The sequence below is a fragment of the Pelobates fuscus genome, chromosome 4, assembly GCF_036172605.1.
Source record: "Pelobates fuscus isolate aPelFus1 chromosome 4, aPelFus1.pri, whole genome shotgun sequence".
In the NCBI taxonomy this organism is placed as follows: Eukaryota; Metazoa; Chordata; class Amphibia; order Anura; family Pelobatidae; genus Pelobates; species Pelobates fuscus.
Genome location: NC_086320.1, coordinates 168019621 through 168044016, shown reverse-complemented (window position 1 = coordinate 168044016; position 24396 = coordinate 168019621). Strand labels below are relative to the sequence as shown.

Genomic DNA, 24396 nt, shown 5'->3' with positions numbered 1-24396 from the left:
GAAAGGAAGTGTGCACACTATTGTGTGCACACTTCCTTTCAGTCCCGCCGGTACTGGAACTTAAATTTCAGGTTCCGGTTTCCGGCGGGACTGAAAGGAAGTGTGCACACTATTGTGTGCACACTTCCTTTCAGTCCCGCCGGAAACCGGAACCTGAAATTTAAGTTCCAGTTCCGCGGTGCGCGCTGTGAAGCCGGCCCACGCTTCAAGACAGGTAAGTAAATATGGGACAGAGGGAAAGTGCACTAGGGGACACTAGGGAGGGGGGGGGGGACACACTATGGGGGGTGGAGAATACTATGGGGGGGGAGAATACTATGGGAGGGGGGAGAGAATATTATGGGGGGGAATACTATGGGAGGGGGAAGAGAATACTATGGGAGGGGGGAGAGAATACTATGGGAGGGGGGGAGATTACTATGGAAAGGGGGGGGAACACTATGGGATGAGGGGGGGGAATACTATGGGAGAGGTGGAAATTTCCTGGAATTTCCTTCTGGAAATGAGGTGCGTGTTATACGCCGGGGCGTGTTATACGCCGATAAATACGGTATTGTTTATACTGAGTGTTTTTTATAATGCATATTGAGTATTGGATCCACTAATGTGCCCTTCCGAACCGGATGTGGAGCCATATTGGAGGTGGCAGACCACATCCGGTCCGGACCATATAAGGGTAATTACCTATACAAGTGTTGTGAATTTAATGATTAAGCATGTAATGATTCCCCTATATAAACTGTGGTATATCCATTGTAATTTAGAAGAGCACCTGAGGAAGACCACATACAGTTGGTTGAAACGCGTTGTGTGTGCAATATTGCTTTTTATTACTTATCTTTTAACTATTTGTTAAAATAAACTACTTCTCCTGATACTCCTGGCTCCTGGCTCCTGGCTCCTGACTCCTGACTCCTGACTCCAAACTTGATGATCATTGAGACCTAAGGGGAACTGGCCTGAGGATTCAAGGAAATGTGCATGTCCCATTTAAGTGACATGAAAGCTGTATAAGTCCTGAGCCTACTTCTAAACGGCTCAAAAAAGTGTGAGTGATTTCATCTCAAATTTTCCCTTTACAGTATATATACTATACAGGTTGCACTATGTCCTTCTCTGTATTTATATTTTTTGTATAGGGATTTTCCATTTGTCAAACCTTATCATTGTGTATTAAGGAGGAGATACCTATTTGCTATACCTCAGGTAATCACTCCTGTTTGGTGTGTGTGTGCGCTTTAACTTTTTTTGGCTGTAAAACGTACAGTGTTTAAGTGTATCACAGACCTCCATACTAATAAAACTCAGTTATGTTCAGAGTTCCTCTGTGTTTGATTGAGATATGTGTGAGATGTGTTCCTCTGTGGTTGACTGTGTATAATGTGCAAGGGGTGTATATGTGGTTGGCTAAATGTGATGCATATGTGTGTGCTTGTTTATGGTGGTTTTGTTTGGGAAGGCTATATGTGGTGACTGAATGTGATTGTGTGTGGAGGTTTTTTGAGGAAGACTGTGTGTTTTGTGTGGAGGCTGGGTGAGTGTGGTTGTGTGAAGGTTGGCTGAGTGTGATTATGTAGTAGTTGCTGAATTGATGAGTGGGGGTTGCCTGAGCATTATAGTGTTTGGCTATGTGTGATTGTGTGTTAATTTTAATGAAATTAAAAAAATATATGTAAATGTTAAAGCTGTAGTAGTCATCTGTTCATCTGTCTCATCTTTTTCACCCTAACTATAATTTTTTTCAATATACACCATTTTTCTGAGGTGCAACAGATTTATCAAACCATTACATTTCAAAACATTTAAATATAACCCACAGAGTCACAAAGGCACACATCATACAAACACATTTACACACATTTATACAGCCACATATACACACAGTGATGCAGACTGACGCACTCATACAGAAACATAGTCATACATACAGCAATGCAAACACACTTTGATACAAACATACAGCCACACACAGCCTGGAACTCAAATGTCAATTCTGTGCAAAGATTACGTCCATCGTCAGTGCACACTGGCAATGAATGTAATTAACTTCTCCCTTGCAGGCACACCATGCAAAAGGAAGAATTTGTCTCCCCTCTCTCCATCCCTACCTGTTTTAATTAAAGTTCCTCTCGCTGTCCCAATCTCCCTAAAGAACTAGAAAAAAATTAAATGTAATTTCCCTGTGTCCACCCACCTTTCCCTTTTGCTGGCTTAGAGCACATGCATGAGGCCTAATCAAACACTTCTGATGATGAGCATTTTATTGAACCACAAAGCGGAATGCAGTGATGCACAGTGACGTCAGGAATTTTAAACATTTGAAATTACATTTTAGCGATTTATCTTTAATAAAGGGGGAGACCTATTATATAAAGCCAAACTTGGCACTATAGACAAAAAAAAAAAAAAAAAAAACTATTGTAAAAAAGAGTTTGAGTAACCGATTAAGGTCTAATGGCAAGTATGGGCCATTTGTGTAGAAATCAAAAGTGCATGAAATAAATGATTGATAATTGTAACAAACAGCTTACCTCACTAAAAATAAATGGTGCATCAAATGGGAAGCAGACATGACCATGCTTAATAGCTTGAACAGATGCCGGACCACATCTATACATACCTAAGGAAGGAGAGAATAACTGGTTAAGATATGTTTTCTATACTATTACAATATACAGGTAAGTAATTAAGAAGTCATTTTTACACACCCTAAGATAATATACAGACCCCACTATTCATGGTTTCATCTTGAAACACTGCACATACTGAGTAATCTGCACTTGGGCTTGTTAAACACCCGGCACACACGACTTAGGCAGCCCGGAACTCTCTCTTGTAGCCTATTCCAGCCTTGTTTAGGTCTTTAATATTGTCCCTGACATCCTTGGACAACTCTTTGGTTTTGGCCATGATGGAGAGTTTGGAATCTGATTGATTGATTGCTTCTGTGGACAGGTGTCTTTTATACAGGTAACAAGCTGAGATTAGGATAATTCCCTGAGCACTCCCTAAGACAGTGCTCCTAATCTCAGCTTGTTACCTGTATAAAAGACACCTGGGAGCCAGAAATCTTGCTGACTGATAAGGGATCAAATACTTATTTCATTCATTGACCTGCAAATCAATGAATAACTTTTTTGACATGCATTTTTCTGGAATTTTTTTTTTTTTTTTTGTTATTCTGTCTCTCATTGTTAAAATATTCCTACCATTAAAATTATAGACTGATCATTTCTTTGTCAGTGGACAAACGTTCAAAATCAGCAGGAGATCAAATACTTTTTTCCCTTACTGTATATTTAGTAAAAAGAGACAAACTTGTTCAAATATCTTCATGCTGACTGACTGAAGAAACGTGTATTGGCTGACCTTGGATATCCAGATACAGTGTGGACAGTATTTATTTTATTTATTTTACAGTTTTTATCTTTTTTTGTTAATAAATTGTTTTAGTATTTTAAGATATACTATCCAGCCTCGGGAATCTTCTTTTTTGGGGAAGTGCCATCCCCTCTATAGTGGCACCATACCTTTATACCTTAGAGCCCTGACCTTTGGCTCTAGATAAGGTGAGCTCAATATCTACCTCATATTGGTTATCGTTTTGATTGACATACTACACCTTATTGGTCTTTCTATCTCTTTATTGGAGGATATAGCTCTATGAAGGAGTGGTGTGATGCTGCCCTAATAGCATAGCCATCTGATATACGGAGCCAATGTATATAGGTTCCATTACATTTGAGTGGTCTGACTTTACGTATTTATTTTTGGAATATTTTTACCATCTACACTATATTTGTATTCTTTTGTTTTTCATGTATTGAATTTTGTACTGTATATACCTGTTACAAACAGGGGTAAGTCATTACCCTTACCCTTGCACTTTAGTGCTCCACTATATGTACAAGTGTATCTTGTACCCTTGGAAGGTGTCTATATTTTTGTGTTGTGTGGGGAAGACGGTATCCCACATTAGAGTGTAGAGCTGCTATATTCTATTCGTAAAGTACTTTTTGGATATAACACACTTACTTCGTTGAGGAGTTTTGTTCTAGCTAAATATCTTCATGGTACCTGGTTCAAACCATGAGAAGATAGGTTAAAATATGACAAATCCAGCTATGGTTTGTAATGGATATCAATTTCAAATGTGTTGAATCTTAAAGGAACACTAAGCACCAGAACCTTAATGAAGTTGTTTTGGTGTATAGATTATGCCGCTACAGTCTAACTGATAATTTCTCTGCTGTTTAGGAGCGAAATCCCTTTTGTTTATGTAGCCCTAGCCACACCTCCCTGCACATGACTTGCACAACCTGCATGGAAATACGACTTCATTTTCAATGAGTACAGTGTGTTTACTTTAGAAATTTTTTATCTTCCGCTATGTTGAATTGAACTTTAATCACACACATGAGGCAACTGCAGGAGGTAGCAGGCTATTAATAAGACAGGAGATATGACTTTACAAATTAAACACACTGTGCAATAAGAGAAGCTAAAAATGTAGACTTTTTAAGGAAGTGTATGTGGAGGCAGTGTGAGTTACAGCCATAGGGAAGGTATGATTTAACTCACAAATGGCAGAGAAATAGGCAGGGGGAATGCACAGGCATTATAAAGTTGTTTTGGTAATTAGCAGTTGTGTGCACATACTTTTGGCCAATTAGTGTATTTTATTAAATACGAACATGTGTGTTCACCCTCTAAGCTCTAACTTAAGAACAGGGGAGACTTAAAAAAAATAAAGAACCCCTCAAAATATTTTAGCTGTGTATTGCATGGCCTAAAATTCTAATTTACCACCCATTTAAATAGGTGTCTAAAACAATAAGCCACTAGCGCTCATTTACAATATAAGAAAAATAAAACATTTGAGGTCCTGCTATAAAAGTTGAGCATTTTTCAGGGAATAGACTACGAGGCACTTTTTTCTCTAGGTAGGTGCTACATATCAAAGTAACATCCACATGAATGCCAAGGTTTCCCAGCAGGACATTGCTCACAGCATAACACTGCCTCCACATGCCTGCCTTCTTTTCATAGTGTATCCTGCTGCCATCTCTTCCGCAGGTAAATGATGCACATGTACTCAGCTAGTCACCTGATCTAAAAGAAAATATGGTTCATCAGACTACGCAACCTTCTTCTACTGCTCCTTAGTCCAGTTCTTCCTCTCATTTCAATATTGAAGGCACTTTCGTTGTGGGTCATAGGTCATAAGGCACTTTGACTAGTGTGCGGTTATGCAGCCCAATACACGGAAAATTGCAAAATTGCAATGCACGGTGTATTCCTGCACCTTTCTATTACGTATCACTTGGCAACTTCAGCTAAAGTAGCTCTTCTGTGTGATCAGACCAGATGGGTTAGGCTTAGCTCTCCACGTGCATTAGTGGTGCTCATAACCCTGATGCTGGTTCACTGGTTGTCGTTCCTTGCACCACTTTTGGTTTTGGTAGGTACTAAACAATGCATAAAATTATGATGGTGAATTATACCACAGGTATCTTAACTAACTGCTATTATAGTATACACACAAGATGCTGTATGTGCCTCTACTAGGGCAGACTAATGTCAGTCAACATGCATCATGTTGTCTGACAGTAGACTTCCCAGATCCTCTAAAAGAAGCCATGGTAAAACCACTCCTAAAGAAACCTTTATTAGACCCAGACTGCATGGCTAATTACAGACCAGTATCCAACCTTCCATTTCTGGGGAAAATAATTAAAAAAATAGTGGCAACTCAACTGGAGGCCCATCCATCAAGCTTAAACATATTTGATCCTTTCCAGTCAGGCTTCAGATGCCGCCTCAGCACAAAAACAGCGCTTATTACTCCATCCTAATCCTTGGATCTTTCAGCTGCATTTGACACCATTGACCATAGGATTTTAATAGAGGGCTTGCAGCACATCTGTGGTCTGGGAGACTCCGTCCTTAACTGGTTTAAATCTTTCCTCGCTGGTAGATCACAGAGAGTAACATCAGGGTCAAGGTCATCGGCACCAACAGAACTGACCTGCGGAGTTCCACAAGGATCCACCTTGTCTCCCATGCTATTCCCAATTTACTTGCTACCACTAGGGGACATCATTAGGCGACATGGCCTAAGGTATCATTGTTACGATGATGACACACAACTCTACTTCACCTTTGCTCCAGATACCACAGACCAAACTTGCCGCATTAACAGTTGCTTAGCAGACCTCATAGAATGGCTAGTGGGCTGAAAGTGAACCCGGACAAAACAGAGTTACTCTTGGTGAGGGGACCCCGGGGACCCCGGGCAACAAAAATATCCCATGATCACCCAACTGGTCTGGAGCGTGGAGGCTTTGAAATCGTTAGTTCATCAAAGGTACTGAGTGCTTATTGACTCTGGACTATCATTTAAACAGCAGATGTCCTCTGTAATAAAATCTGTCTACTTTCATCTGAAAAACATAGCCAGGATACAACACTTAATTCCACGGGATGATATGCCAACATTAATCCAAGCATTTGTATCCTGTCGGCTAGATTACTGTAATGTACTTTACTTGGGCCTCCCAGAAATATAACTCCATCGCCTTCAGACAGTACAAAATGCCGCAGCCAGACTACTGACCAATCAAATTCGCTCCTGCCATATAACACCTGTTCTCCACTCCCTGCATTGGCTTCCAATTAACCCCTTCAGGACGGAGTCAATAGTGCACATTCTGATCAAAACAAAACGTGAACAAAAACTGGAATTTGCGCTGTCTGTTCACCCGTAGTTCCCCTCTTTCATATTATATGCACCCACACTTATTATATATCATTTTGTTCAGGAGAAACAGGGCTTTAATTTATCATTAACTATTCATATATGGAACATAATTCGATATGAATAAAATTTTAAAAAAATGTGAGAAAATAAGATTTTTTTAAAAAATTTGTATTTCCGTCTGACATTTTAGCTGTGAATGTCATAATACTGTTAGGTTTTACTGCACAAAAATGCACATATTTGTAATCAGCGATGTCTCACGAGTACAACAGTACCCCCCATTAACAGGTTTTATGGTGTTTTGGAAAGTTACAGGGTCAAATATAGAACATTCCATTTTCAAATAGAAATTTGCCAGATTGGTAATGTTACCTTTGAGACGGTATGGTAGCCCAGGAATGAGAATTACCCCCATAATGGCATACCATTTGAAAAAGTAGACAACCAAAGGTATTGAAAGTGGGGTATGTTTAGTCTTTTTTAGTAGCCACTTAGTCACAGACACTGGCCAAAGTTAGCGTTCATATTTGTTTTTGTGTTAAAAAATCAAAAAACAAATATTTGGCCAGTGTTTGTGACTAAGTGGCTACTAAGAAAGACTGGACATACCCCACTTGCAATACCTTGGGTTGTCTACTTTTGCAAATGCTATACCATCATGGGGGTAATTCTCATTCCTGGGCTACCATACGCTCTCAAAGGCAACATAACCAATCTGGCAAATTTCAATGTCAAAAAAATGAAATGCAAGCCTTATATGTGACTCTCTAACTTTCCAAAACACCATGAAACCTGTACATGGGGGGTACTGTTATTCCTGGGAGACTTCACTAAACACAAATATTAGTGTTTTAAAACAGTAAAACATATTACAACAATAATATAGTCCATAAAAGTGCCGATCGTTTGTAAAAAATGCAAAAAACAAACGTCACTTTTACTTAAAATATCATCGTTGAAATACAATTTACCAGTTTGAAACACTAATATTTGAGTTCAGCGAAGTCTCCCGAGTAAAACAGTACCCCCCATGTACAAGTTTTATGGTGTCTTGGAGAGTTACAGGGTCAAATATAGTGCTTGCGAATTAAATTCTCTGCACTTTCTCCCTGTGTTGTCAGGTATGTCAATCAAATGTTAATTAATCAAATCACCTAATTATGTTAAAAGTTTACTTAAATATACACGTAGAATTTTAATATATATGCATTTATAGGTATTTAAATTCTACGTGTATACTAATGTAATCTTTTATGTAATTATATGTATTTATCTATATATATATTTGCAGTTATTTGCATTTTATATATAGATAGATATATATAGAATGTCATTCTAAGTGTATTTTGTTACCAATATATATATATATATTAACAACAAAATACAGTTAGAATGAAATTACATATGTATATATATTTATATTACATTTTGTTTCAATATTTTATTTATTAATTTTATTATTTTATTTATTTATTATTGTAATTATACGTATATATATAAATATAAATATATTTATTTTATTTTATAACCTGTCAAATATAAATATATTTATTTTATTTTATAACCTGTCTAATATTTTTTTTTTTACACTACCTAATATTTTAGACAGTCCCCCTGCTGGCAGATCCACAGCCAGCTATAGGGGGCCATGTGATCGCTCTTTGAGAGCGATCACATGGCCCCCGGGGGCCTGATTTGCTGTGGGGGGCTGCCTGGGCTGTCAGGCAGTCCTCCCGAAGCGGAGCGCCGGGTAGGTGAGTATCCCGGGCGCTCCAGGGCTCAAAGCCGTTACGGCGTTCCATGCCGCCGCAACGGCTTTAAAGCCCACTAAATGCGGGACGGCATGGAACGCCGTAACGGCGTTAACGGGTTAAATGGCGAACATATTTTATAATTGGCCTGCTGACCTTCAAAGCCTTAAACAATCAAGGCCCACAGTACCTGAAAGAGCTCCTGACACCCTACATTCCATCCAGTTCACATCGGTCAGCCAGCAAATCCCTCCTGTCAGTGTGTCAGGATCGGGACAGGGATCCAACACGCAAAGTACAAACAGGAGGTAGGTACGTATACCGGACCTTAGAATGGCCGGACTAACGTAAGGAGTAAGCAAGAATGGTCTAGAGACAAGCCGAGGTCGAGGGAACGAGAGAGCAGATAAGTAAGAGACAAGCCGAGTCAAAGGGTAATAGAGGTATGGAGGATAGAACAAACAAGCCGGGTCAAAACCAAAGAGATAAATAGATAACAAGAGCACTGAGTGACTAGACAAGCTAGAACCACGACAGGGCAAAGAACAAATGCATAAAGCCCTACTTTATACCCTGGTTCTAGATAGGTAATCACGCCCCCGACGAGTCCTGATTCGTGGTCGGGGCTTGATTGACAGGTCGGAACGGATTGTCGTCATGACGTCGGCTACTGAGCGCCGCGTCATAAAAGGAAGCGGGTCCCTCGCGGCCGGCGTGTAAACGGCCGAGAGAACTGCGAGGAACGAGTGAGTCAACCCCTCTGAGAGGATGAACGTCTAAGTATCTCACCTCCTCTGAGGTAGAGACAACAGGTACCCTGACACAGTGCCAGGAATAAAGACAGACTCGGGTTCCAGGGCATTCAGCCACTCTGCCCTTACTTTCTGGAACTCTTTACTGTGTGCAATCAGAGAGGCACCATCCTTACAGACTATTAAAAAAAGCTAAAGACCCACCTCTTCCATTAGGCATTCAGTCCGCTCATCTGACCTTTTGAAACTCCTAACTTTTATGTCTTTATGTTTGTTTATTTGTAAAGTGCTTTGAGTCTCACAGGGAGAAAAGCGCTAATCAAATCACAAATTATTATTACTATTATTATAAATTATTATCATATTAACGGTAGTTTTATTAATATATAAACATCATTTACCCTTAGAATAGATGATGGATTTATTTTGCAAATACAGCCTACAGAAAGTAGAGAAATCAGAATTCAACACTAACCGTCACTGGTCTCCTGCGGTGTCGCATCAACCGCTTGCCATCCCCCGAAACCCACAGGAAGGTCAGGCCGTGTCATCCAGGCCTCATTCCAGCAATGGTAATTCCTTGGTGCGAGAATAAAAAAAAGAACAGATGAGACAAACTAACTGAATTACACATCTATTTACAAAGACACGGCATGGAGCATTATACACTTGCTCTGTTAATAAAAAATATCAGCTTCAGTCCTTGCAAGGTCTTCCTTTTGTTTACACAGAGGTAGACAAACAGTAACATAATTTAAACCATCTAGATTGTTAACTACAGAGAGCAGAGGTGTCTGCACTGTCTGATTCACAGTATCTGCAACGATCTTATAATGTGTATGCTCTTTCTATCTTTACACAGCGCTGTAGATTATATTTTATTTCTTTATCAGTTATTACTTATAGTAATAGTATTGCGAATCTATGTAATCATGTGCTGCATAGGGTATCCCTTAATTAATTAGTTATTCAAAATCAGCCTCTTATATTTCTTATACGTAGTCCATGGTAAATGAATGCAAGTTATTAGAACTTTTCTATTATTTCTCCCTATTGTTTATCATTGTTTTCTGTTGATCCTTTCTCTCCTCCAGCTTTTTTTCTTATTTAGTGACACTCTTATCATGCCCTGTAGCCTTTTTTTCTTATTTTACTTTCAAAGGCCATGATGGTGAGTCCAATTGAAGTTCTATGTGAATGATGGAGGAGTGACTTAAACTATATCATTATCAAATGCACATTTCTCATTTTCGTGCATACACAAAAGTCAGAATGTATATTAACCAAAAATAACAAAAACAGACTCCATCATTGTAATGGATTAAATTCTGCATGATGTCTAAAAAACACTAACAATAAAATTTAAGTTAAAAAAAATACAAAATGTACAGTCACCCAGGAAAGCACAGTTAGGGGTAGCTTCAGTTAGGACAGGGGAGTACAGTGATATAAACAAGAGAGCATCATAGTTCATTCACAAAAAAACTTGTATTATCTAAAAAAGTGTATAATAAATATAAAGTAATAAAATAAGTATAACGTGACATACATTTACCCTTTAAGAATGTTTTGTGTAAATATTGCAAAAGGCATAAAAGAGGAAGTATTTATATAGCATTATTTTTTGTATTATAATTCCCTTACTTTCACGTAACTGGTGACATTGTAAACCACAAAGTGAAGATCTTTTGGTAAATATTATAATTTAAGTATGAAAAGCCACAAAAGTAAGAACAAATTATTCAGGTATATAACTATATAATCACAAAAAATATAATATTTACAAGATGTATTAATAATAATATTTATAACATAAAATACAGCAAAAATATATGATGGTATACCGATAGATTAAATTATATACACAGCAAAAGGTAGAAAGAGGTGTACTAAAAAGCAAAACTTCATACCAACAGCATGCCATCAATAGTACTCTCAAATGCAAACCTATAATTATAACAAAGAGCAATTGTCTCACATAAAGTTTGGGAGATCATATGTGTTTCCCCTCCTGTGTTTGTTTCAAGTTGGTATTTTTTTTACACAATTAGTAGTGTCTTTTGAATTTAGGATGTTACATATTTATTTAAGGTGTATTTCTGTCCTTTATTTATTTTCTGCGTTACTGCGTTGGAATGATAAATATAAGTGAATATAAACCTGGCACTCTACATTTAAATGCACTTGCCTGGGTGCAGTCCTCCACAATAATTTAAAGAAACTCCACAAAACAGATGCACTCTCAGGACTAAACTATATTCTACAAGAAAGTCTTAAGAGTGCACCTGTTTCACGGAATATCTTTCTCTCGTTCTCTCTCTTTCTGTGTAATTTTGAGAAATACGCTATAATAATAAACAATATAGTAAAATGCATTATAGATTATTATGAAAAAAAATAGAATATATTATTATTTAAAATATTTATGCATATTTACTGTACAAATATTCTCAGATCTACCTCTCATTGTTGGGTTCAAGAGGGGCAGTTGATTTTATGTGTAGTGCTTGCTGCGACAAACACTGTAAAGCTTCCTGATAACTCTTTAAAATAACCACTATTTTATATTTAAGTACATTTTAAGGGACATTATAAACACTTGGACAACATAATCTCATTGAAGTGGTCTGAGTGCAGTGTCCCTGTCCCCTTATCCCTGTGATGTAAATTATTGCAGTTTCACATAAACTACAATGTTTATATTCCAGGGTTAAAGGACCACTATAGTGCCAGGAAAACATACTCGGGTGCCCTCACCCTCAGGGTCCCCCTCCCGCCGGGTTGGATGGAGAGGAAGGGGTTAAACTTACCTCATTTTCCAGCGCCGGGTGGGGAACTCTCCTCCTCCTCTCCGCCTCCTCTCCTCTTCTTCGGCTGAATGCGCATGCGCGGCAAGAGCCGCGCGCGCATTCAGCCAGTCCATAGGAAAGCATTATCAATGCTTTCCCATGGACGCTGGCGTCTTCTCACTGTGATTTTCACAGTGAGAAGCGCGGAAGCCATCTTGCAGCTGTCAATGAGACAGCCACTAGAGGCTGGATTAACCCATTTATAAACATAGCAGTTTCTCTGAAACTGCTATGTTTATAGAAAAATGGTTAATCCTGGCTGGACCTGGCACCCGGACCACCTAATTAAGCTGAAGTGGTCTGGGTGCCTATGGTGGTCCTTTAAGACAGCCTCTAGCGGCTATCTTCCAGACAGCCACTAGAATAGCTTCCTGGCTTCTTACAGGGTTTAACTCAGTAAAACAACGCTGGACGTATACACGCTTTGCATGAGGATGTAGAGCATCTTCAAAATCCCCATGGAAAGCATTAATTCAATACTTTCCTATGGGATAGGCCAAATGCATGAGCAGCATGACTCATGCAAGTGCATTAGGTTCTCCATGGGGATGACATCACGACAGGAGGAGACCGAACCAGTGGCGAGGAACTATGGTGAGGGACCATGGCGCTGGAATTAAAATAAGTGGAAAAAAAAGGGTTTTTAACTCTTTTCATGCTTGCAGGTAGGGGGAGGGGGGACCTAAAGTCAGGGACAGGGGCATACTATAGAGTTAGGAATACTTTTTTGCATTCCATTAAATACGTGTGAAATGGAGAGTCAGTCAGTGGCAATCAGGTGCATAGAAACACAAAGTTAAATTGTTTAGACAATCTCAGGTACAGTGCACATGCACTGTGCAAACCTTTCATAATGTCCTGGTGGAGTTAGTATGGTAATTCATTGAAAAATGTTTTTTTTATGCTGATGTACAGGTCATCCAAATTGAAAAATGATAAACTCTAAGTTGTGGTTGGTTTTAGTGGATGAAGATGTGAGTAATGTTCAAACCATAAACTCGTGTTGGTCATGGAAACCTATCAGTATTTTCTATGTGCAAACATCTACTGGGTGTTGGTTTTTCAAGCATTGCAACAAGCCCTATGTTTCTAAAACCTGTGATTAATTGGTCTGCCTTAGAAGGAAAATGTCATACAATACAATTTGTTTAGCTGTAAGGTCACATACGTCCGTGACAAATGTGGTATTTATTTTAGACTCATTCATAATAAGGCCTGTGCTTAATTATAATGAAAAGAGCAACAGGAGAAAGTGATCCTTCAATGACAGCTTACTTTTTTATCTTTTAGTCTCCATGATATCTCTATTCAGTATACATCAAGCACATACGCTATTCTATTACAAGTATCTAGATACATTTGCTATTTAAATTATCTACACCCTGCCAAGTGTGAAGAAACTGATTTAATTCAAGTACCCACTTATGTATTCTTGATCTGTAAAATTTTATCAGCAATAAAAATGTCAGTAAAAAAACAGAATAGTTAAACTCTGACCATTTCATTAATAATGGGCAAAAACAGAAACTGAAAGAAGTCAGAAGGATCTAAAGCTTGTCTAACAAGGCATTTCAAAGCAAGAATAAATTCTCGGATCAAGGAAAACTTGTCAATGGAGAAATATAATGAGGCACCGGCATACGGAAAGAATTATTCAAGGAAATCTACCTACAAATCTTGCATTTTTGATAACAGTGCAAGAACACTGCTTTTTTTTTTCTCAATGAAAATATGACGGCAGATAACATTAGACAGAATATAATCAGACACCACTGAGTCGGTCTTTAATAGCTGTTATAATGTAGCAGATTTATGGCCTCATTCTATATGAAGTTTAAAGATAAACTGGCTGTTTCCTCCGATTAAGTTGAACTAAAAACGGTATTATCTGACCAGTAGAAAACGATAGTGCAGGTTTACGCTCTGCATTGATGAGCATTTGGTATGTAGAAAGTACAACTTTTTAAGTATTTTATTCTTTTGCATTATTTCTTATTTGTTCAGCTTACACAGGTCTCCCGATTTCGGTATTAGGGAAGAAGGGTGATTGAGGGGCAAATTTTCACTTTTGATTTTCATGCTCCTGCCCCATCTCCTAGCTGCCAAGATTGGGGAAGTCAATATATAAGCAAAAGACTACAATCTCATAAGCCATCAATGTACCAACCCCCTAAACATACAGTATAAGGTGTGAGGTTATGTGGGCATATTTAGTTAATTATGTGGGCATATTTAGTTAAGTATTATCTTTTGTGAAGTTATTTAGTTATCTAGATTTTGCACTACTTTGTGTTTCTGAGCAGATTTTTCTTGTCTGTGTACTGATTTGTGTATGTATATTGTGCTTTTATTTAGATTACACTATGTTGATGAAATCAGTATAACAAACAGAAAAAGAAAAACGTCCAAATTTTGTACTTATACATAACGTGTCACCTACCAGATGGAGTCTTTAGTGAGTGAGGTGTTAGTTTTTCCATCTTCATCTAAGAAGACGTCAGTTTGGAGGTTGGCATCATTGTCATGAGCAGAGAAGTAATTGGTAACAAGTCGTGCTGGTATTCCCAAGCATCGAAGAACTATGAAAAGAAAAAAACTTTTTAACTCATAAATTATCAGATGTTTACCTAATAAATCATCACCACGATTAGTAATTAGAGGTGGCAAAGATTATTGCTCATCCTTCAAGAAATTTATTTTTAATTCAATGCTAACATAGTAATGATAAGTCAAATAGCAATATTTGTTAACTAATTACAATATGAGAATTTAAAATCACCATGCATGCCTTAGATAAGAGGATAATAGGCTATCAAGGTTATTCACAAAAGTCCGAATGGCCTTGTACCGAACAGGGTAAAACAATTCGCTGCTAAATGGGGATGTACTGCAAAATCCAAACATTGTTTATGAAATTCAACAGATTTCTTAATTCAGGCCCAAACAGGATTTCAACCAGACCAAATACCACTGGATGGCTAAAGTCAGGACCTAATTAATTAAATCCAGGCTAAGATTTTAAAATATTTTAAACTATATGCCTGATTGCAATCCAAGTTGCTAGCAAAGTCCCCAGAGCGCTCTGACAGCCAAGACTTGGCTGTCAGAGAGCTCTGATTGGTTGGCTTATTGGTCTTTTTATTAGCAAACCAATCAGTACTCTCTTACTCATTTTGCAATGTTGCATTTGCGATAGCTGACTTAGTGTGGATTACATTTTACTGCACTATGTTTTTCAAATTTTCCAGCAATTCTTTTTTTTTTTTTTTTTTCCAATCAGGTCTCTTTTTGTTTTAAATACCTACATCAGGGATTCTGAATTTTAATCTGGCCTTTTTTGAAACTGAAGATAATAAGAATTAGAAGAAAGAAAACTTCTAATGGTAGTGTAATTTTTTTCCCAACAATTATTTCTTTAATTGCTCACCTCACTATTATTAGATTGAGTAGAGGTAGGTATGGTAATTTATTTTTATTTGGGTAGGTTTTTGGAAACCTAGCCCCCCAAGGGGGGCATGCCATTATTTAGAGGTGGTTGGCAATGACAGTGTATAATTAATTATTAACCCCACTCAACGCCGATGGTGGACACTAGGCTCTCACCACTAAATCTTAAAATTGCTCCCATCCACAGACCACAATTGTTGGTAGGTGGGATTTAAGCATGTCAACACAATACAATTCTCGACCCGCTGGACATGGGTAGGAATGACGTGAACAGTAATCAGTCCACCACCATTACTTCTTTAAAAGTCCCCACCCTACTCCCATGGGTGAGGGCACTGGGAGGGGGACTATTTTCCCCCTATTATTTCACAAGCGCCTTTTGTGGCAAATGGGCAGCAATAGCTGACTAGTGGCTAGGTTTAGTATGCTCCCACCTGACATTATATCAAAATGGAACCTGGTACCATGTTAAAATATATTGAAATGTCCATGTATATTTGTAGAATGTATCTATGAACATTATGCTTTCCAAGTTTCATTCAACAGCATTATTTAGGCAACAATATTTTCAGCCAAGACTTTAATTAAGTCATTGGGGGCACAACTAGGTATGTTTTGGGAATGAGTAATTTTGCTAAGAGTAGTACGAACACATCTTGAGATACACCTGGCTCCCTCCATGACTGATAACTAGATTGTAACTTAAAATGAATTTAAACGATACTTAAAATTTGAGCTTATACTAAGTAGAGAGGGCCACAAATAGTAGAGAGGACCACAACTAGGTCTCATGTGCTTATTTCAAACAAGGTGAATTTTTAGCGTAGGACTCACCCAAGAGGTTTTGCCTTGACGTGGCAGGTGAGCTTACACTTAAATAACCATTGGACTGATACTAAAAAACTTAAGTTATTTAAATGTTCATAGGGGTTTGGGATAGCGGAAAGTAACTTTTTTGTTTTTTTGTTTGTATTGAATGTATTGGGGTTGATGTGTACTATCGTACTTGCTGTCACCCATGAGTAGTGGGAGTTTGGATTCATTTTGTATGTTTGTAGAAGCAAAAGTTAAAAACACATTGCATAGTGTAGGACTCACCTAAGAGGTTTTCACTTTTGCTTCTAATAAACATAAAGTGGTTCTGATAAAATCTTTATGAAATGCTATTGGAATTTCAGTGAAACTCTGTCCCAGTCAAAAGATATTAAAAGGAACTCCTTTATCTTATGTATTTTTCCTAAGCTTGACAAAGATTCATGCGGTCTCACAGAATCCTCGATAGACATCTGTGATGTACTCTAACGCATTCACCAGAGTAGAGCACTGATATTGGCTCCTGGCAGCTGAAGAGGACATCAAGTAAGAAGATGGTGGCGCCCACAAGAGACAGGTTTACAGAAGTAAAAATCAACATTTGTCCCCCATGGCCACCAGAATACAAACAGAGCAAAATATGCAAAGACCCTATAAAGTAAAAGAACCACTTTAAAACACAATGTATAGTGTCACTATAAACACATAACTAGTCATATTTTGTCATAAAAAAACTGCAGCAAGTGCTTCAATAATAGTCATTTATTTATGAACATATGCTGCTAATGTATGTCTGAGGTCAAAAAAGTATATGAGATATGACTTCTAAAGATGTCGCGAACATAAAATTTTCCGTTCGCAAACGCGAACTTCCGCAAATGTTCGCGAACGGGTGAACCGAGCGAACCGCCATAGACTTCAATAGGCAGGCGATTTTTAAAACCCACAGGGAATCTTTCTGGCCACTCTTTTCCAATAGTGATGGAAAAGTTGTTTCAAGGGGACTAACACTTGGACTGTGGAATGCCGGAGGGGGATCCATGGCAAAACTCCCATGGAAAATTACATAGTTGATGCAGAGTCTGGGTTTAATCCATAAAGGGCATAAATCACCTAACATTCCTAAATTGTTTGGAATAACGTGCTTTAAAAAATCAGGTATGATGTTGTATCGATCAGGTAGTGTAAGGGTTACGCCCGCTTCACAGTGACAGACCAAACTCCCCGTTTAACGCACCGCAAACAACCGCAAACAGTCCATTTGCACAACCGCAAACTCCCCATTTGCACAAGATTGGATACCAAGCTAGCCATGTCCCGTTCCTTGTCCTCACTAATGTCATTGAAGGTCTCTTCCTCCACCCAGCCACATACAACACCAAGGGTCCCCGAAAGGTGACAACAAGACCCCTGTATTTTTTTTTTTAAATGTACACTACTGTTACACCAGATATGAGTTGCACTGGTGTGAGCAGCTATCAACAAGTGAAGGGGATGACCCAGCAATGTTGCACCTACCTGACCGACCCGACATGATTAATAGCGGTCAGCAACTCGACAGTCTTACTTACCTCCGCTCCACCACAGCTAAGCGAAGCAGTCCCCATTAAAATCCACCAACGCAAAAGGCGTCGAAGACGGGACCGGAGGCACAAACAGAAATGCAGAGCCTGCCCTACGTCAAGCACTCGCCTCCACCTTAAGCCACCACAATCCCGCACCGGACGTGAAGCACCACCGGGACAGATCCGACCACCCGACAAAACAAGCTTCAACCACCTAAAGCCGCGAACCCGGCACTCAGCCAGAGACTTGCCTTTGTTGTTCCAGGTATCAGGGACTCCAAGGGTCTGCACCCGGCGCCGAGAAGGGATCGGATGAGCACAAGCAGTAAACAGCAGCCTGCCAAGCATGTCCCACTATAGCCGATCCTCCACACCATGCCTTTGATCACATGAACTGCTCTCTGCACATTAACTAATCGTAAAGTAGCAAGTGTTTAAACATGTCATTATTTCACCTCCTAAAGAGTTTATTGTAGTAGTTCCTTACATGACTTTACCTTAACCGTTCATGTATTATGTTATTCACTAGTCTCATCTCATGGGGCGACTCACACTTGATTTATAACTAGTGGTGGAGCTGCTGATATAAATACACAGTTGATAACGTGCAATCTACACCCTAAACATGACAGCCATCTTTCAGAACAATGTACTGCTATATACTCATACCCTCAGTGCAACTAGCCATGATACACGCACGTTCAGCCTAGCATGCTCAAATATAACACACTTCTATCTAAAAAAAAAAAAAAAAAGAATGTAACTTCCGAATGAATCGAAAATGGATGCTGTCCAAGAAGTGGTAGGGTCTGGGAGGGAGAGTCTGATGCTGATTGGCTGGAATGTGTCTGATGACTGTGAGGTACAGGGTCAAAGTTTACTCAATGATGACGAATAGGGGGCAGACCGAACATCGCATATGTTCGCCATCCGTGGCAAACGCGAACAAGCTATGTTCGCCAGGAACTATTCGCCAGCGAACCGTTCGGGACATCTCTAATGACTTCTGTACTAGCAATTCTTTCATAGTAATGCAAATATTATCAGACCTTCTAAAGCTGCTATTGTGAATCTCAGCAGGATGCATAAACGTGAAACATTTATAAAATGATTTCAACAAAAAGTTTACTAGTTTGTTCTTTTTGGAATGCTAGAGTGGACGAAAAGGGAATGATCATGATTTGATGTTATTATATACTTACATGTATTGAAAACCCCAGCAAAGACCCAGCACTGCCCATATCTTACAGGCAGACCAGAACTGTGATATTCAACCAAGATATCTACACTCCCAGTCCAGGCGGATGGAGACACTCCCATAGTGTAGTCATTATTCCAACTGCCAGCAATTACACCATCGTCATCGCGGGCATTTATCTGGATAAGACAACAAAGTGAACATTATTATAAGATTCATTCTCAAAATCCATCATTGCATCACAGTCACTGTAAAACTCACTAAAAGGTATAGCAGAAAAGTCAGGTTTCATTAAATTCTTAAAGAAGACGTACAATGATACACAATTAAGGATGGATAGCTGGGAAGAATATGAATACGCTAGTATTTGAGCTTTTTTTGGAAGTTTTGGAAGATTTATACACTGTGAAATCAATAAAAATTATGGTTTCATCTATGCAATATATCAGTTATATATAATTGACTTCTAGATACACTTTAACAAATGATAATGGTTATCTATGTATTTTTTATGTATGTTAAACATACAAGCTCCTGGGGGGCAGGGCCTGGCCATCATGGTGGTTTGATGCATATGGTGTGTGCCCCTCACATAAAGGTTAAATTCCACTATTTAATGATGGGATAATACCTTCAGTGATCGCTCAAATGTGAAGCAACCTGACCCTGCATTCTGGGGTACTCCACCACATAGCACCGTGACCTGAAAATCTTTTGTGGCCTAGATTCTTGGGATACTCCATGGAGGGGAGAAATGGCTGATCCCCCAGCCTGGACCTGCTGGCGAACACAAAACTGATTCTAGAGCCCCTTTAGACTGGTGGGGGATATCACGGTGGCTTAGCCCGCATGACACTGACAAACTAAAGTTGTGGAGAACTGTGGCCTACTACCTAAAATGGCAGCACCACCAGAACCTACAGTGACACATGCCTACCCACAGTCACCCACCAATGTGGACCCGCTTTTACAGGCATTCGACCGACTATGTACTCAATTTTGGAGAAATCAAATGACCGGCCCTTGCCGCTGCTCATGTGGGCAAAGCTGTGGTACCCTGGATCAGGTCTGCAGGCTCATCCTGGCGCATCCGCCACGCAGCATGGAGACGCAAGCAGCATGGATATAAGCGCCGAAGTAAAGGCACTTGGGTGGGATAGTCGGGAGGGAGTAAGGAGTCACAGCACAAAGCGCCAACCAAATTCCAGTCCCTCATGCTGCCTCCAGAGGGTGAAGACATTCAACGCAGAGAGCCCTCAAGTCCTGGGAGTGACTGGGTCATCCTTTGTGTGGGCCTGGAGCTGGATCCACAACGGTGGATCATGTCTGCAGACATGTATAGTGACTTACTGGGCAGCACCTTGCTCTCAACACCCAGGGGAATCGGTTGAGCCTGGCATTAGGCCTATTGTGTGCACAATGTAGTCACCTGCACAGGCGGACACCACATTACTTTTTCCTCTTATGTTTTTGCAAACAGTTATAATTATAAATATTATTTCTGTTCCTCATATTTCAATTACCTACTGAGATGCAGGACCATACTGTCCAGTCTCATTACCAGTGGTCTACTCTTTTGAGTCATTTCCCAAGTTATATTATAATACTACAGATGATGTCTCACCCTATAATTAGCCTATACCTTGCATTTTGAAGTTTCATGTTTACCTACACTCCACATGTCTACCTGTCCCTTTAAGCCTTGTTTTCTGCCTGAACAGTTAGTCATGTTTGACCAGCCCAATACCTCTGTCTGCTATAACTTCAAAATGTGCAAGTTTACTAAATGCCATGATGATATATGTTTATGAAGTGCTTGCTAATGCTATTATGGCATGTCGAGCTTGACCGTAACCTAACCGTAAATAAAGAATTTAAAAAACAAAACTAAAACAAACCTCCTCCCCCCCCCCCCCAAAAAAAAAAAAACATACAAGCTCCTATTGTTGCACATCCCAGGGTGAATTTGAAATTGAGAAAAACTTCCTAATATCACAATTTGTAAATAATAATGTGTGTGCATGTAGTGATATATATATATATATATATATATATATATATATATATATATATATATATATATATATATATATATATATATATATATATATATATATATATATTATATATTATATATATTAAAAAATATATTTTTGTTTTCAGTTCTCTCAAGTGTGGTACTTAGTAAATAAACCTCTGACAGATAACATGAACATGCAGAAGACCTTTAAGTATACAGTATGAACATGTGAGCTGTGCACATTTTCAGTTGATCTGTCTATGTTAAACCGCACCATGTCTTTGCTTCTCTCAGAGTGTGGGAGAAGCTGTAACATTATAGAAACATGGAATGTGACTGCAGATAAGAACCATTCAGCCCATCTAGTTTGCCCAATTTTCTAAATACTTTCATTAGTCCCTGGCATTATCTTATAGTTGGTATAGCCTTATGCCTATCCCACGCATGCTTCAACTCCTTTACTGTGTTAACCTCTAGCACTTCAGCTGGAAGGCTATTCCATCCACCCTCTCAGATAAGTAATACTTCCTTATATTTTTAAACCTTTGTCCCTCTAATTTAAGATTATGTCCTCTTGTTGTGGTAATTTTTCTTCTTTTAAATAGAGTCTCCTCCTTTACTGTGTTGATTCCCTTTATGTATTTAAATGTTTCTATCATATCCCCCCTGTCTCGTCTTTCCTCCAAGCTATACATGTTAAGATCCTTTAACCTTTCCTGGTTTTATCCTCCAATCCATGAACCAGTTTAGTAGCCCTTCTCTGAACTCTTTCCAAAGTATCAATATCCTTCTTGAGATACGGTCTCCAGTACTGCGTACAATACTCCAAGTGAGGTCTCACCAGTGTTCTGTACAATGACATGAGATTAATTGTTTTTAAATATACACATATATTATCATGGCTATTACTTCTGTGCAATTACTAATTATCCTGTATGCACTGTAGATTTATGGATCATTATTCAGAAAATACCTGCAGGAAAATAAATTCTACATGCACGTAGTTATATATACAAAGTATGATAAAACCTAACTCCTTCTAGCGCGAGGCAATGGGACCCAATAGAAACCCATTATTCCTCAATAATTTATAGGACGACGAGTCCCCTCTCTGACTTATTTCTTCAGGTCAACCTTACCACAGATGTTATAATAGCCCCTATCCGCTTCAAAGATACTCCTCGGCTGTACACGGCCATTATGATGACTGGCGTATCTTGTCCATACACTACACAGTCACTATCTGGCTCACACAGAATTGATAAACCTACCCTTTTGCAACCGATTATAGGATACAGATGTTTGCATATTTACTACATGTACCGTAACGAAGTTAACAATTTTGCTACTGTACTACCTTCTACTTGTTAATATTGTTTTGGTGTTCATCACTTTATATTTATATGGCTGCTCCCACTGTTGCGAGACCTGCGTGTCTCCTATTTTACTATCTTATCGCATTGTTATACGTATCCGATGACACAAATAAAAGCCGTTTGAACACAAAAACCTAACTCCTTCTAATGTATGAACAAGAAGTATCTTGAGGATCCGGTACCATGGTTGTATGCACCGGGTTTCCATTATGAATAAATAGTTCTTAATTGGCTGGGCGTAGGCTGTGTGGGTGCAGAAAGATACTTTTTTTTTTAAAGAGAAAAATTAAAAACAGGCATTTTTTCAACCAAAGCTTAACAAAACTAACAGCTAACTTTGAGCTGTTAAAATGTACCCTAAACGTAAGAGCAACCATTCTAATTTGATTATAGCTTTCATAGTTCTTTCTATGATTTAATAATACACTTTTGCTGTTTTTTATTAAATGCTTCAAGACGTGCTAATGGATGACACAGACAGAGCCGCACATTGAATGATTTCTAAATACTGTTGATTGATTATATATTGAATTAGTAGATGCATTACATTACAAGTAGCTCTCAATTGTGCCATTTTCCATTTTTGAAAGGATAAAATCTACCTGATGTTGTTTCTCCACTATGGAACCAATTTAATCTGCTTACTAGAATCTCCGAGACCAAAAATGTGTGCTTCTCAGTGAACTTGTGACATTAAAATATATTTTCTACATACACTGACTGCCTGCATACAGGTCTTAATCCCATGAGCCTAAACCTTTCTTACTATTTATTTATCTTGGAGTGTTTTTTTAGTAATGCAACTGGAAAATTCCACAAGGAAACTTTAAACTTTGGAAAGTGATCAGTTTAGTTTACTAAATGCATTTAGCTGTGGTAAACCAAGACACTACTCTTTGTTTTTTTTAGTATTTTGTACAGAAAATGTATTTATAAATAAAGTTTTAAAGTTTCATAAAATTACTTCTTTCACGCTTTTTTTTTCTGATATGTTATACTACTGCCTTCCGTTCCATGACAAATGTGTCTTTCACTGTAGCTCCCATTGCTGGTATAATTCCTTTAACCTATTTTTTATTCCTTCTAGATAAATGACCTTGCAGACCATGCCAAGGTATTATGGTTGAAGGACATAGTCAGCAACAATATTATCTTTAGAACAGGATCTCATTATGAACACAGACACCCAAAGAAATAAAAGCTCCACCCCTATTTCAAGGAAATAAAAGCTCCACCCCTATTGATTTGTTAATTCTACTATTCATAGTTTTAGAATGTCATGTTCAGTCTCTTTTTTTATTTTCCTCAGATTAATTGTAAATGTTATCACCTGATTAATATCAGCTGTTTTATTTTTCAAATAGAACCCATTGCAATAATTCTGAGTCAGTTTAGTTGAGGTGCATATTCAGTTTAATGTCTTGGACCCAACCCTTACCTAATTGAAAATGAGATCTCATGTTTTAGTTTGTAATCTTGAGTGAGCAATGCCCCAGTTGGAGTTCTCCATGGCAAAGAAAAGCCATTAATCACAAGTCTAAATCTGCTAAAGTTACACTGGGAATACCCAAAGCTCCTATAAACTATGGGGTTATATATTTTTCTATTGTGAATTTACTAATCCTATTATAGACAGTTAGTTCATAGAACATTTTATTGAGTATAACTGTGAAAGACAAATGGGCATAACTAAATATCCGGCCTGTACTAGTTTATCTTTTTTGTACAAAATGGAAATGTAAAGATATTTACATTTCTACAAATTACCAGCTTGAGTTTGCTTTCTATGACATTCTGATCATCAAACATAATTTGCACATATTAAACCACAACATCTGTATTCTACTGAAAAAGCTAATATCTGT

The 24396-nt window shown here is 38.4% G+C and overlaps 1 protein-coding gene across 1 annotated transcript in view; it reads right to left on the bottom strand.

Moving 5' to 3' along the window:
• The window catches only part of F13A1 (coagulation factor XIII A chain), a 98131-nt gene that overhangs the window by 35577 nt on the left and 38158 nt on the right, over window positions 1-24396 (bottom strand). The window contains exons 7-10 of the mRNA XM_063451759.1: window positions 19140-19314; window positions 14553-14691; window positions 9739-9842; window positions 2532-2620 (exon numbers count right to left, since the gene is read on the bottom strand). Coding sequence (XP_063307829.1) covers window positions 2532-2620; window positions 9739-9842; window positions 14553-14691; window positions 19140-19314 — 507 coding nt within the window. The remainder of the gene's footprint in view (window positions 1-2531; window positions 2621-9738; window positions 9843-14552; window positions 14692-19139; window positions 19315-24396) is intronic.